Genomic DNA, 17044 nt, shown 5'->3' on the forward strand with positions numbered 1-17044 from the left:
TTGTATGTGTCTGAACACTTTCTGTTCTTAGCTGTGGCAGGCTTAAAACAAAGAATAGAAAGAGAAACTCTCCATTCATTTAATATAATATAACATGCAGAGATTCTATCAAAAAAGTACCCAAAACAGCAATAACAAAAAACCCAAAGAAAATCTCAACAGTAACAACAACAAAACAACCCTGCATAAAATTACAATCAAAATTAAAATCTACTTACAAAACACAGTATGTGAAAGTTTAAGTTTCTTCATTCCCAAATAAATTAACAGTAAACATGTACATATTTGTGTGTGCCATAACTGAGTAGACTGTCCTTACTGGAATGATAGAAAATTTTATAGGGGAAGTGTTAATCTATTTTAAGCCAATATAACAAAAAAAATTTTTATTATTATTAACTAATGAAGCTGGAGGAAAAAAATAACAAAAAAAAATCAGAAAAACCATTGCTACTGAGTAGTGCAGTAAGATTTTTCCCTACTGCATATAAAATTAATAATACATGCAAACCCTTAATTTTTAATTTAGATATCTTTAGACATATTATATATCACTATGAGTTACATATAACCACCCATAGAGAGAGAGTACAAACAGGTGCACATGACAGAGAATAGATGGAAATTTATGAATATACTACTCTTTATATAGATGTTCATTATTCCAACATGCATACATAAAAATCTTTGATCACTGGATGTTCAACTATGGTCTTCAAGGAGAAAACAAGAATGGGAAGCACTTTATAAAAAGCTTGTGCTAGAATTGTGAACTGAACTTGGTTGAAAAATGATACTGTATACATTGCTGAGAATCAAGGTCAAAAGTGAATTAGGAATCCAGGCCCTGAGTAATGAGGGCTTAGCACTTAGCAGAAATGACATGCCCAGTTTCCAGCTCAGAAGTGCCAGCTGACCTGCCAACCTAGCATTCCAGATCTGAAAGGGGGAAATCTGCTCTCCCAGCTACAGACAAGATGTGTACTACTAATTATTGCTCCTAGAGGCTTATGATGAAGTACAGTAGGATAGTTGTCTGGAAGCCAATTCTCAGACTAGAATTCAGGCGGCCCAGGCTGTAAATCTGTCTCACAAAAGTAATATAAGCAATATTCAAAAAGTCTTTCAGTGAAAGGGGATAGAAAGGGAAAGAGGCAGTTAGGCCATACAATCTATTGAGGTTTAACACTTGATTGTACTGGAGGATACTTCCAAAGGAAAAAAAAAAAACAGTAAAACAATCCTTCTGCTCATAGGAAAACCAAGGCGAATATACTAAAGTTATCCAAGAGGCCCTAGAGTCTGGTCTTGTTGATTAAATTAGACACCTGTTCATTTCTGACCTCTTCTGTCTTATGAGAACACATGTCAGCAAAGTCTTTACATACTCAAATTAACTCTAAATATTTGTAGCATTCTTTCTTTTTTCAATTACAATATTCTCATCAATTTTCTCATTTCAAAATCATTACCGATTAAGACACAGAAATGCCTAATGTACAAAAAAAAAATGAAAATACTGGACCCTGAAATAAAAAAAAAAAAGCTATTTATTCTGTGATGTTGGTAGTCTTTCCTCAGACTACAAATAATGCTAAAAACATACCTAAGGTATGCACCTTCCTGTATGAGGCGCTCGTGTTCCCAGTACTATACACAAGACATGACACTGGCTGAAGCACTATTATTAAAGAGAGATTAAAACAGCTGTACATTATGCTGAAGCACTCACTCTTCCCTTTACAAACAGACGGTCCTGGATTACAAGCAGCACTTGACCATTTAAATCACTACAACAACCAGATTTAGCCAGCTGGGCCATATTCTCTTAGGCAATGCCTGTTGACCTCCTCAGTCACAGCTGCTCAGATGAAATTCTCATCAGACAACTTGTTTTCAGAAGCCAAAGGACTTTGATTAAATATATCTATTTAGGCATGATAAAGTCTTCCAGTATATATTTCTTTTCCGATGTTATGAGGTACAGTGGAGACCAGAAGTAGTATACACAAGCATAACAGACACCTAATATCTGAATGCATATCACAAAGTATTTAAGTATTTGACCCCAGCAACTCATGTTACTCCAACTCAGATCCTGAAGATGGGCCAGAAAGCAACTATATAACAGTATTAAGAGACTTTTTGCTGTACTCTCATTGGGGTTAGATCCAGTGACTAAAATGCTTGAGTTCTTGACTCCACTTCTAACTCTACAATTAACTTGACATATGACTCTATATTAGCCCAAATTCCCCAGCTACATCAATGGTCACGGAGGTCATCCCTATAAAAGAGGCTCACATGAACTATTACATCTTTTTAAAGGAGTCATGCAAGACTTGGAGCCCCACACAATACTACACAATGGAAATGCACATCTTTTCCCCATTCAATTCATTAAAGCTATATATATTATGCTCTCGATTTGCTAAAAAAATCAGCTGGTGGTTTTTAATTCGGGTAAGGAATTTTGTGACATCAGAACTAAGTACACTAAGAGCTCTTCAGCTGCACTGCTTATGTACCATTTTTAAAAAAGAACTGAATAGAAACATATTTTAAAGGATAGGTGTTAAAGAATGTCATGTGTGGTATATGTGTGATCAGGCTATTAATTAGGTTGTTTAAAAGACACTATCAGATGGCAAAACAATTTTGTAATCTCAGATATCATTTCTCCAACTGACTGCACAGAGCTAAAACAAGTTGAGAGTCTTAAAATTTTTTAAATATTATTTTATTTTAATCAAACAAGTAGGGAGAATTTACTTCTTTTTAATTCAGAGAAACCTCTGAATACTGAAATAGGTATTCAAATCTGTCATAAAAATTTTGGTATTCCTGATCTACACAGAGCTTTAAAAGCACTGAACTTTCTAGGTGTAACATCCTGAAGAATTTCCAATCTTTCTATTAGTGATTTTTCTGAGTTAGTTTATATAATATCAGTCAGATGTTCATTATTTTCTCTTAAATGTAAGTAAACTTTTTTTCTTCAGAAAATACTGAATGAATTGAGAACTTAACCTAACTTCACAAAATGTCTTGGGTTGGAAGGGACCTTGAAGATCATCTAATTCCAACTCCACTGCCAGAAACACTTTTCACTAGACCAGAGTTCTCTGAACTCCACGCAAGCCGGCCTTAAACACTTCCAGAGATGGAGCATCCCCAGCTTTCTCTGGGAAAACTGTTCCAGTGTCTCACCACCCTCACAGTGAAGAACTTTTCCCTAATATCTAATCTAAACATGAAGATACAGTCAAATACCTTTGAACTTACAGGCAGACTTTAGAATAGCTTTCCAGTATAATGTGGTCCATAAAAGGCAAGATTACTTTATAGATCAGAAATGACCTTTATTTCACAACTGATGAGAAAATATAGCAGAGAAGGCTCCAACTCAGTGAGAGGGATCTCTGCTGTGCACACACCTCTCTTAAAGCAACTAATGTGTACTAATACAGAGGAAGCACAGAAAATTCTCCAAGATTTCATACAAAAATAAGCTATTAAATGCTTGAATCCATACAGCTTTTAAACTTTTTGATGCACATTTTTATTAGCACACCGTTCAGCATACTCCCAGAATAGTCTTAGTTGTGGTGTCAATATAATCAACAGCAACTTCTATACTCCAGCAACAAAGTAGGAGCCAAGACCTTTGATTAGCATGGAGTGTCGAACGACTGCTACTGACTGTAAAAACAACTTTGCTAAAGTAATATTTAAAATAGTTTTCCTAGTCTAGCCACCAAATCTAAGAAAGAAATTTTTTTAAAGAGTGATCTTTACAGCTGAAAACAGACAGATGGTAGCAAAGAATCTGGGACATTCTCTCTTTAGAGATGTTTCACCAGCTTCAGAAAGGATACCTATAGAACACATTTATCTATGTACTGGCATTTAACAATTATGCCAAGAAATTTGAAAGCCTACTTCCATCCCTATATGATTTTTAGCCCATATTTAAGCATACTATTGTATCAGCTTCAATTTTTATTGAAATCTACACTGATACATGGAGTCCAGGGAATCTAACCTATAGTGCACTGTTTGAAGTGCACTGTGATCATACCATGAAATTGAGAAATCAAAATAATTCTGAACTCCTTCATATTTCAAAGAAAAAATGGATCACAAAGTTCTACTGCCTTTTGGCTCTGCTACCTTACAAATAATCTTCCTGGGTTATTTTAATGCCACAAAGCAACGCTGGTAAAATAACTAAGAAAATCCACCTGTTTATCTATTTCAGAGCCTCCTACTCTCACAAATTCACTGATTCAAACTCATGTATGGGCACACAGACTAGAAGGTATTGTTGCAGAACCAAGATTTCATTCTACTTGACGTGTAGAGAAATTTTCATGGTGGGCCCTGACTGTGTGCACAGAGACACTGATAAACTCACTCTCCAATTCTGTTTGGTTCCTGCCATGGCCAAAATCATAGCAAAGTCAATGACAGTATCTGAATGAGGACTGAATACATAAACTACCTCAGCACTCAAAGATTTGTCCTTATTTTTATCTCTGTTTTAATACTTGTAACAATATCTGAGCAGACTACACAATTCCAGCTATGCAGGTTAGAACTATGTACTTTTAGATTTATAACTGTTTCCCATTCTTCTAGTTACAGATACTGGGTCATTAGGGTGATGAAAGATTGTTTAAAATGAACATTTATCTTTTAAAAGAAGAAGAACAAATACCACTGAAGAATATCCCTCACAACTCTACAACCTGTTAAGAATTCACCATAACCTCTCAAATAAGAGCTGAGTTTTCACCTAATCCAACATTCTTGCTTTGACACACAACCAAGACACTTTAAAAAGTCTTAAAAACTGGCATATTTGTCTAAAGTCCCTAAAGGACCTCAGATTACCACTGCCATGGAAACCTGTGAAAAACTTTATCCTAGCCGCTGCCAATTACGCAATTTTATGGCTCTTGATGCCCAACACGTCCTTTATGCTATAAAAATTATAGGGTTTGGGGGTAGGGAAACTGTATCAGTCTTTTCCAACACGTACCTTCTTGCTCAGTCCTGGTCATTTCTTCTAGTTTCTTCTGCTTCAGTGTGTCCACCACATCTGCCAGGCTTCCTTTGCGGCGTTCCGGTGTTCCAAAATTAACACTGCTCATTAACTCACTGCGGTCACGACCTCCTTCGTCGGGCTTGTTTGGTGAGGTAGAGGTATTTCGGAAGGAATATAGGGAACATAACTTATTACTCTCTGATTCCTGCAAAGAAACAAAACAGTGTGAAAACATAGGCTATTTTCTTACGGCAGAAGCATCTCTAACAGGTAAAAGCTGATAGCATTATTTATTAGTATCCTTAGTTCCTAAAATGACCATTATGATTTGAATTTCTTGATTTCAGTGCTTCACAAGGGCTCTTTCGTCCTTAAGCCCAGTTCTCTCCGCGCTTCTATCATACTTCATGCCATCTTCATCATCTTCATTAAGGGTTTTCCTTGTCAGGAACAAGCCACTTCAACACTTCTTAACAATGAACATGTTAAGCTTTTACAGTTTTTTTAGTTCCTTAAGTAAGGGTGATACATGTAGCACTACGAGAGAAAGCACCATCAGGGACAAATTATTCCTGCATAAATCCTCAGCTAGTGGAAAACAACATAACTTTAAAACTGGAGAGAGAGTTAAGCCAACAATGAGAAACAAGGAATCTACTTCACAGTTAAATATGGCATGGTATGTGTCTACCCATGCTCATTCACTTCTCTTTAAATTAAACATTATTTTTAAAGAATGAAGGTTAAAATGCTTCTAATATACAGAAGGAGGTGTTACTTTCAGGCCAACATAGACAAGAATGAGCAAGGAAATGAGTTTATGACAGAACAAGTCATGTATGCCAATACAGAGGTACTGAGACTACATGTATCATGGACGTTATGCAGTCAAAAGCCCAGAACTAAAAAGGGTTAATCTTCATTGCCAATAGATAGTGTTATTTGAGCAACAAGAAGAAGGAAAAAAAAAAAAAAAGGCACCAAGAAAGCAACGAATAAGGCCAATTCTCCTCAGTATTGTGTTGTCGCCCAGCAGTCAAGCCTTCCGGAACTTATCTGGCTCAGACTTCCCATTCTCCCAGCAATAGATGCAACATTCACTGCATCTCTGTTTTCGCAATTTCAGCTAAAAAGAGAACAAATTCTTCAATTTGCCCTCAAAAACTCAACCACAAAAATTTCTCACACACTTCCCTTTCCAAAATTACTCTTCTATTTTAATTTTTAATAATGCAAGGCTAGGATTGCTAAATATTTGGGCTAAAGAACTATTGGGTTGGGGTTTTTTTCATTTATGGTAAGCCTAGAAATGTCAGTGTGTATATTAGATTCCATGAAACATTTTCTTTAAAATTAAGGAGTAATAATAGTGGTAATACATTTAAAAATTAAGAGACAAATTAATGGTGTTGTCAAAAATCATTCACCCAATGCACAGCGTTCCCCGTAACAATAATATTCCTACTATTTATGAGCTGGAAATACCCACCTACTGAAGCAACCTGTGCTGGGAAATGCCCTAGGTGAAACAAGGTCTGAAGAAAGGCTAGAAAGCATTAACCTTCAGCAACAACATCAGATATAAATTTTTGCTTCAGTCTGGAACAGATCGAGAAGTAGCTGCGCAATGTAACAGGAGAAGTAACACCAACAATGAGCAAGCACAGTAACTGAGGGCTGCAGACTGTGCAGAAGGTGGTGGTGACACATGGTCATCAAGCACAGCAGTAGGTGATCAGCACAACACTGTTACAGCCCTTGGAGAAGGAGGCAGCATTTGCCAATGATGTTGCTAAAGTATTTATTAACTACGCAAGGGAACTAGAAGACACTATCGCACCCCAGTAGTAGCAGCACTCTGTCAACAATAGGAGTGACAAAGGTTTTGTAAGCACTAACAGAAAGAGAAGTGACACGGAACAGAAACTTCACCTTTGCTTTTTCATCTATCAAACATTAAAGAATTTTTCATTCCACATATTTGTATTCCTTAAAGAATGAAACATTACAAAGGACAACAATATCTTAGACTGGGTACAGAGATGAATTTCTTTACAGAATCACAGAATATTTTGAGTTGGAAGGCACCTACACAGATCATTGAGTCTCCAACTCCTGGCTTTGCACAGGACCATCCCCAAGAGTCACATCATGTGCCTGAGAGTATCATCCAAATGCTTCTTGAACTCTGTCAGGCTTGGTGCTGTGACCGTTTCCCTGGGGAGCCTGTTCCAGTGCCCAACTACTCTCTGGGTCAAGAACCTTTTTCTGATATCCAGCTTAAACCTCTCCTGACACAACTTCAGGCCATTGCCTCAGATTCTGTCACTGCTCAGCACAGAGAAGAGTTCAGTGCCTGTCCCTTCTCTTCCCCTCATGAGGAAGTTGTAACTGCTATGAGGTCTCTGCTCAGTCTCCTCCAGGTTGAACAGACCAAGTGCCCTCAGCTGCTCCTCATACATGTTCCCCTCAAGGCCCTTCACCTTCCTCATGGCCCTTCCTTGGACACTCTCTAATAGCTTAATACCTTTCTCATATTGTGGTGACCAAAACTGTGCACAATATTCAAGGTGAGGCCACCATTAAAATGGAGAGCTTTCACATATTTAATTGTTTCTGAAAACTATTTTGCATTTTTCTTAAAACTTGGTCTTATCACAGAGATGAAAAAAAGCATCTTATATTTTTCAAATTTAGAGCTTGAATTTCTATAACGTTCCTCAATGAAGAATTAATACTTTTTAGTATGCCATTTTCACCTTTGAAGATGACAGTATAAGAGCAATTTAATAATTTTAAAAGAATTTGTTCTCAAGAGAGAACATCCTCTTACAGCACATGAAGCACATCCATCGGGTTCAATCCAGGGGTTTTCATGCTCTCAACAAGAAGCACTAAATCTATTGTTTAGCCCAGAAACAAGAAGATAAGGCTAATCTGTGGAGCAAGTAGAAATAACTGAATGTTCTTCCTCCTGATAACATATCCTGTCCCTCATCTGGATGCATATATGGTCCAGCACAATGTTCCTTTAATAGTAATGAAAGACTCTCCAAGTCCTGCAGCACATTCACCCTTCTTTTTCTTGCCCAAGAGACTGCAATATCCATAACGAAGATCAGACAAGTTTAAACTCCATGCAAATGATACAGATTTATGAAATGAAGGCAGAATTACAGCCTTTGCAAGAATGAGAATTTGTCCAACTAATAGATTCTTTTATACTGTCAGTTTTGTGGTTATTTAAAACAAAAATAAAAGAATAAAATGCATTCCTAATATTTCTGATTCTGTTTAGCCCTACAGCTATAGTACTGGGGTCACTAAATGGCTAATACATTTGCAGTGCATTATCTGAATTGGCAATATAAGAAACCCAGCAAGGATGATTTCCTGAGCCTGATCTTTTTCTAAAATGAGAAATTATTTAAAGGCATGATTGAGGATCCAGCAGAAGAACTGTACAAACTGAAAGAAATTCAAGGGGCTAAACAGGCAAATGGAAAAACTGTAGACTAGTCTAGTGTAAATAACTTATGTAATAATAGCGGAACCCAGCTAGAAAAATCTACATCAGCTGCATGTACAATTATCTACGAGAAACAAATTCTTCTGTCTTCTTTGATTCTGGATTAGTCTGTGAATAACCTACAAATAAAATGTAACTAAAATGAAATATTTAAAAGGCTTCACAAGGAATTTTAGCTACACATTCAGAATAGATATTTTTTACTGCGATGTATCTATTGTTGGCAACTTTCTTTTCATTACAACCATATAAACAGGTTATTTTGACCTCACATTCATGGCAAACTAGACAGATCAAAACACAAGGGGGCAAGGGAAGTATTCCTGTTATTTTTTTTCCCTAGAAAGTTGACTCAACTGTATCTGGTGTTCCTGCAGCAGCATTCAGTTTGTTGAAAATCAAATAAATGTTGCAGCAAGTTTACAAAGGATTTTAATTTTCATGATGCATCTTATAAACTTTTGCAGACCAATTGTTGTGGCATGTCACACTTATGTCCAAGCACCTCACCCACTGCATGACCAAACCTGCAACTATCACTCACATAGATCAGATGCAGGCCTGGCTATCAAAAATGAATTTGTACTGACATTCACATGCAGCACAGAGAGACCCTCCTAATACATCTTATGGCCCAGGTACCCTCTGAAAAATGGACTAGTTGGATCACGTGTGGTTTGACACAAGAGGTGTATCACCCCCGCGAACTGTTTGTTGGACCTCTTGCTCTAATGCATAAAGTAATCTCACTAGAAAATCTGGAGTTCAGATTAGAAACGACCACCGTGCTCCCTATAATAGAACAAGATGATGAATTCATAGTTGGGAAAGGAGAACTTGGTCCTTTTGAATGTGGATATGGGAGGATTCACTGAAAAAAAAGATATCCTATCCTTAAGAAGGTTTATGAAGCCACCTTTTACAGAACAAGGAAGTCACAGTTTGTTTGACCTGAAGAGAGAAAAGAAAGGATGCTATTAAAGGTCTTTTCCATGTTTTTTCCCAGAGCATGGAAGAAGAGGAAAGCGCCTACCCAAGATCAGCTCAAGTTATTTCATTTTGCAAAATCCAAAACATGAAATTTATCAGCACTGATGAAAATTCTCCATGCATGCCAACTTTTTTCAGCATAACTGAAAAAACTTGATAAGAAAATGAACAAGAGAACACGATACAAGTGTCCATGTAACATATTCAGACACAATGAATTTGGTGCCCAAATTCATCCAGTTGCTACATGAAACACTAGACAACTGACACATCCCTGAAATCTCAGATTTAAAATTCACGTATTTCTGTAAAAATGATCTTTTAAGTCTAAACTTGAAGTAATGTCTTTAACACATGACATTCCCTTTGAAAGGTGCGTGCTTCAAGGTGTGTTATTCTTACAGTTCATGATTTCCACATAAGGAAGGAGAAAAAAACGGAAAATATCTTACAATCAGATAAATAACAAACATTTAGTCTATGGACAAGAGAGTTAACGCAGAGCATGCTTCTTCATCCAAGATTGGTGAAATTTGGTCACAATAAACCCTACACATTTTCAATCTTGACTACATTAGGATTAATTAAATTTTCAGTCAAGAAACAGAACAACCATCAACATTATTAATAATTCTCAGCATCAAAATATTATGTCCATCTGAAGCATATTTTACTTCTAGAAAGAGTGGAGTGCTATGTTTGTAATTTGCTTCTCACAGTGTTAGCTAAATGCATTACCTACTACAAATAACAGAGCAACATGAGTTTCTTCTCAGTTTGATCCAGGTGAAGATTGCTCAGGATCCCCACACACCTTTGCTGGATTGACAAAACTATCCTCCCACTTACACACTGGCACTGGATAACTGTAGAACAACTATTTATGCCTGTACCAGAATGCACAAGGGTATTGCTCAGGGATTTTTGTTCACCACAATGGAGGCATTTCCAGACCAGCCCTCTAAGAGTTGGCAAACAATAAAATTTGAAGACAGTTTACTACAAAAAAATAGGGACAAATCTGACTGCTTAGAGAAAAACATGATTTTGTATCTTAAGCCTTCTTGTTTGCCTTACTGTGTCAGATATAAAAATGCTTTAATTTGAAGAGGTATTTATTTGCAGAGACAACTAAACAAGAAAATCTTTCTGCTCAGCAGCTGAAGAGAGAAACTCAGTCTTAACCACTATTTCAGCTGGAACAAAAGTGAATCTATTTTTGAAATGTTGGTATTTCATATCAAGGTAAATAAATGGCATTTTTCCTGTGTACATTTTCTGGCCAGCCTATTAGCACAGACCAAATTTTATTACTGATCATTCAACTCACTGTGGTTAGTGTTTTGACAAAATGTTCTAATTATAACAGTTTATATACCTATATATAGAGACTAAAATTTAAGGATTAAGTTTCAAAGCAAACAAAATTGAAAAAATAAATAAATGCAGAAAAGACAGAAAACCAGAAATTAGCAAGGCATGGACACTAAAATACTATGCATGACTCACTCAGGGATAGGCAGCCCATGCATGAAATCATACTTTTACTTGCCCCTAAAACCTTTACCTACTTCCCTCCTCATATGTTAATGGAAAACATAAAGATTTACAGCACAATATGGTAAAAGCTTTCCTAGGTCCACCCTTGGCCTTTTTCACGTTAGAGGACAGTATACTTTAACCAATCCCAAAATTTCTTTGATTACAGGTGGTCCAACAACAGTGTCCAAAAGTCTTATCTTTCCAGGCTGCCTGGTGTAAACAAGGAGTGGCCTGTTGACTACTCCTTTTAGAGCTGCTGTGAATGACTCAAGAATAGCTTTGCTAACAGCAGGAACAATTCTGAATAATTACAAGCAACAGCTTGGTATAAATAAAGACAGGACTCTTTGTGACTACATACATGGTATTTTCTTCGCATGCCACAGTAATTCTTTTAAAACTGCTCCATTAAGATAACATGCATAAATTGTTCAGTAAGCCTCATACTCTGAGAAAATTGTATTTTCACATGTACATTTGCTAAATTTCACAATTACATTGGTTAAATTCATCAAAAAGAGAGCTGATAGTTTCTGTACAAAGAAAGGAAATTCCTTATACTTTATCAGATGTTTCTGCTGAAAAGGGATTGAAAAAAATAATCATAATTTTCTTGTTAGTGTAAAAAGGTATTTTCTTATGTATTTAGATTCTAACAGTTTAAGCAGTACATTTCCCATCACTGATTCTCCTGGTTTTAACAAGATAAATGAGGGAGTACTACTGGAAGTGATGTAAATAAAGGTATTGATAGTTTTCCCGGTATTTTTTATATTGGAAAGCTAGTATTTATAGCAATACCTGAAAGCTAAATCGTGAGCCAACTTATGTCACCTTTTATGAAGTCTTTTCGCTTCCAAAACAGAGCAAGCAGGCAAAAAATTACAGTTCTGTTGGCAAAAGATTGCAGGTTAAAAACAAGATTTGATATTCTTGCTCCTCCCTCCACATGGCCCAAGTACAAAATATTCAGGGGTTTGTATTTGGAGGCTGAGAAGCAGCGTCTCAGTCTGGGGACAGCGGAATCATGCGTGCAGATCTGGTGTGGGACAAATCTCTCTTTGGTATCCTCATAAGGGTTAAGGACAGACCAACATTCTGGTGAGCTGGATTGTCTGGTCAGGAGTCTTAAACTGGGGCAGGGGGAGTGCAAGAGGCTGCGGATTTAAATGGCAGCGTTTATGTTTCATGTAGGGAGGAGAGATCCTGTTTCAAAGAGGGAAGCTCTCTGAAGGTGAGAAAAAGAGGAAACCTCAGAAAATGAAACTGCGGGCTGTACAAAATCAGGGTCACAGTGTTAGTTAGTAATTTAAGAATAACTGTGATCAACTTTGATTGAAAGTTGACGACTGCAATCCCACTTAATAGCCAGAGAGAAAACTGTTTCTGTAAGAGTTCAACTGAAATCACAGGATGAATGGCCAAGAAGGAGTAGAAAGCAAATATTACTAACATAAAATGTGTTAGCTGAATTGCTTATTTCCATGTGGATGAGGCTTTTCTGTTATAAAGGGATATTTATCTGTCTCTGCATTGAATGGGACACATGTAAACACCCCAGGAAAGTTGGATATCCAGAGTGGTTTTGATTCCAAGTACTAGAGGCATGCTGGCACTTGGAACTAGTCTGGAGTTAACATATAATGAAAGCAAATGTTTACAAAATCATTTCCAATCACTACATTAAATATGGTTTCCCATTTTGAGGAATTTAATTAAATGAATTAAAAGAAATTACAAATCTAAGTGATCATTTCCAATTCTCATCCGATTAAGAAAAAAACACAAAAGTTTATTAAGAAAGATTTATTTAAATCCAAGGCTTGAGAATGACTGCTATGAGCTATTGAGAGAACATCATTTGCTAAGTCTCAGCAAATTATGCTAGTGGGAGGGCAAATGGCAAGTAATGGAATAAAGCCTCAAGTCTTTAACTCAACATTTACTCTGATAAAACTTATACTAATTTCCCTACCAAAGTATAGGCTGAATACGATCTTTAAAAGGCTTGTATTTCATCTTTTAGATACATCGAGAAACCTCAGGAAGAAACAATACAACAATAAACACTAGCTCTAAGCCAAGAAATAATATGCTAAATCGAGAAGAAAAAATATAAAAATTTTTAAAAAATTTAAAAAAGAAGGAAAATTATTTTAGATAAAAGGTTTAAAATGTCATAGTAATCAGGCATTTATGATATGAGTATGGTCTTATGAATACTTCACTGCAAAACTAAATATCTATTTGGAAGGAAAAGGGAGGGACTTTTTGTTTCATGTCAAGTATGACCACTTAACTGCAACAATCCCTTCGTACTCAGTTGTTGGAGCAAACCAGATCAATCCAGGTAAACCAACACTGGGTGCAGAGATTTCAGAAGGTTACAATTTTTCAGCTATGTGATTTAAACTCTACTGTACAAATAAGCAATGCTTTGCAAAGCTTTGGACAGGCATTTTGCTCCATTCCACAACAGAAAATCACCTCAAAATTCTTAAATACAATGAGAAATCACTTCTACATGGCAATCAACCCACCCACAAATGATATGCATAAACTCATGTGCATTTTTGTAAGAGTTAGATGCTAAGGATTTCCTTAATTATCCAAATACCATATGTCCTAGCTCCCAGAGTTTAGGTTTGGTAATAAATCACAATATTGAGACTTTATGCCCTTCATTTTGGTTAAATGCTCTTATTAAGGAAAAAGTAACGGACAGCCATTTACAAAATGAGTATTTAGATTTACATTTTCATCTAAACTGAAACTGAAGAAGCATTGTGATCAGTCCCAGCTGATTAGCACTGTTTACCTTTTGGGTAAATAAAGACACATATTTTGTGATGCATGCTTGTCAGAAGCTGCCAAATAAAACAAGGATTTTGTGGCTTGGATATTGCAGACCACTCTGTATATATCCAACTTCCCCCTATTAAGTCATCTTAATTGTCCAGCTTATAACTAGATCTATTGCAAATATAAAAATGAAATTTGTCTTTATGTTTTAGCAATATTGAATGCACATGAAAATCCTTCTCTGTATATAGTTACATGACGTATATTACATGCTTTATGTTTCCCTTTTAGCATTTGCAGAGGAATGCATGCAGGAAACCAGCCTGCTGCATAGACTACTTGTATTTCTTTAAGGTAAACACTGATGAAACATTTGGAAGATTGAAATAAAAACAAGACATTTATGGGACATAAAGGTATCACATAAAATTGCTGTGAATTACAATAACATTGGCTGAATCCCAGAACAGATAATCCTTATAAACATGCAGGAATGTTGTACACTGTGCATGAATGTCAGTGATACAGTACATTAGAAGATTCATATTACACTTGGTGCTGGGTAAGTCTCAGTCCCTGGATTTTTCATGGCCTCAAAGATTAAAATAAATATATGTAGTGTCTTTCCTTCTTCCATGAAGATATTTTATGTACACAGTTTTTATTATGCTGAACAAAGATACCAAAGTCTGTTTTTTCTTGAGCTGTCAAAGTACAAAAGAAATGCAAAAAGTCCTTGCACAGATGTAGTAAAGTGCTGGATTTTATCTTTTGGCAGGTGCTCAATATGCAGCCCACATAATCACATGTTAATGACTGGAGTGTGTTAATCAGCATGCATACCTGATTCCTTCTTGCCCAAGGAAAAAAAAAAAAAAATTAACAATTTAGAATGTGTTAATGCTTATACTTTTGAAAAAATTCATGTCAATATACAGAAGTGAATTAAAAAGTTTTCAGAAATTGCTTGATAAAAAATAGGAAATGTTAAAATAGGAGTATTGGCTAAAAGTTTAGATGGACAAAAACAACAAGTATTTTGTGAAGAACTCAGGTGATGACTAATTCTATTCAAAACACAGTTCACCCCAGAATATAGGGAAAGGTTTAAAATAGATGGCACATTTGGAAAAAAAATATTATACAATGTCAAAATGAAAATAAAACAAATATAAGAAGTATGCCAACAGGAACAATTATTTAATTCTTCTTCCAATACATTCAATTTTGTATTTCACCACCACCATGAAGCACATTATTCTGCACAATTTTAGGGAATTGTTTTGTTACCTGTAACATGAAATGTAAACATCTTTTTATGATAAAGCTAGTAAAACTAAGTCCTTGATATTTCAAACCTTTAGACATGTGCTTAACATTATAGTTGCCAGTAGTCCTAATAAAGGCAAGTTAAGCATGTACCTGAATGCTTTCTAAATCAAAACAACATGCTTAAAAAAAAATAAAATTAATTCTACTTTTCTGCAATATATTTCTCACTGAAGTTTATTTTATGGAAAAATATCATACCATCTGCTTTTTCACACTCTTTAATTTCAGTCAAAACTTTGTATCCATGCAATTATATATGAAGGTATTTATCTCTTTAGTTAGGTAAAAATGCTGATGCACTACCTGGCATGCAGAAATAATATCACAAGCACAGTAGAATTGCTTTCGATGATCACAAAACTCAGATTTGTACATGTAAATAGCAGCTGCATGAGCAATTTAGCAGATACAAAATTGCCAGAGTTTAGGGCATTTATATTTGATGCATTTTATGTGTTCATATTCAGCCCATAAAGGAAGCAAAAATAAAATTTCAAAACATGTAATTGTATCTATAACTTTTGAGAATTTGAAGCCATGAATTTATATAACAACAAATTCACGGTGTTTAGCGTGTGTAAACATTTTCCAATGATCTTCCCTAAACACCTGAGTTTATTTTCCTTAAAAGGAAGAACCTTCAACATGAGAAGTTATTAACAAGGAGCAGGGGAGAGCAACAGGGTTGTGCCTGCTTTAAGTAGAGACAGAAAGCACCGAAACATTAAGACCTTCAGGACAGCACTTATTTCTGTGTTTCTGATACCAGTAACTTTGCTAAAGCCATATAAAGTTAAATTTGATAATTGGTGATTTAAAATTCTTTTGAAAGGAACAAATACATGTGGTATTAAGAGATCTTCAATTTTTCTGCTGCATCTATAAATCTACTCACAGTACTGCTGTACTTGCAGCCACAGTGGAAAGGTAGCGAGTCTTTCACTCTTTTGGCAACATAAGACGGAGACCTGACATAATTATGAAATACATGTCGATGTTGCCATTTGAGATAAAATCCAATGAGATACAATTAATTTCTAAATCCAAGGTGTCTCTGAATGACGTTACAAAATGTACAGGGAAACACAGCATAGGTCTGGAGGCAGTTAATTGCATTTGTATATGTATATGTGCTTGGTTTCCGTCAGTCACAGGGAAATAACATCCATCCTTTAGACTTGCATTGCTGCAGTTGTTCCCTGTAACAGTCTCTCACTTCCAAATAACAGTAGAGCAAAAAGATGTGGATGCCCTCATTCAGTGTATGCACACACTGTCTAACACATTCCTGGGACACAACAATTCAGTTACTATTAAATTTAGCAAAATTAGGTATTTTTCGGTTTCCCTACTTATCCTCTCTCAGTCTTTAGCCCTAAGAGAGACAGGTTTTGGATGCAATCTAAAAATGTGACCGTATCTTTTGCCTGATACTCACTGTCCATGGGTGAAAGCAAGATACTTTCACCATTATCTTAGTACCACTTTGCCCTCTTCCCTACAGTTTACTGCAGCAAATTGATATGGCCTTAGCCTAAAATAGATTTTATTTTCCAGTAGGGCTACAATCAGCAAAAATACCCCATATATCCAGGTATTTCTATATTAAGTTCCAGTCAGAAACATATGTATAATCTTTTCAGCTCAGCAATATGAATTTACAGAAATCTCTGGGTTGTTTTATCTTCTCCCCACTGGAACATCAAATTGGCTGGTGATATGATACTTGCAGTATAAGTCATTACAGGTCTGACGTTACAGTTGTTACACATTGCTGAATCTGTCAAATGAAGAGGGAG

The 17044-nt window shown here is 35.9% G+C and overlaps 1 protein-coding gene across 1 annotated transcript in view; it reads right to left on the minus strand.

The window, feature by feature from the left end:
- Positions 1-4994: 4994 nt before the first annotated feature.
- Positions 4995-17044, minus strand: part of LOC114062474 (transcription factor SOX-6-like) — a 32630-nt gene continuing 20580 nt past the window's right edge. The window contains exon 4 of the mRNA XM_027893917.1: positions 4995-5255. Coding sequence (XP_027749718.1) covers positions 4995-5255 — 261 coding nt within the window. The remainder of the gene's footprint in view (positions 5256-17044) is intronic.

The sequence above is a fragment of the Empidonax traillii genome, unplaced genomic scaffold, assembly GCF_003031625.1.
Source record: "Empidonax traillii isolate 1590-97213 ecotype Southwest subspecies unplaced genomic scaffold, ASM303162v1 scaffold410:size520991, whole genome shotgun sequence".
Taxonomy (NCBI): Eukaryota; Metazoa; Chordata; class Aves; order Passeriformes; family Tyrannidae; genus Empidonax; species Empidonax traillii.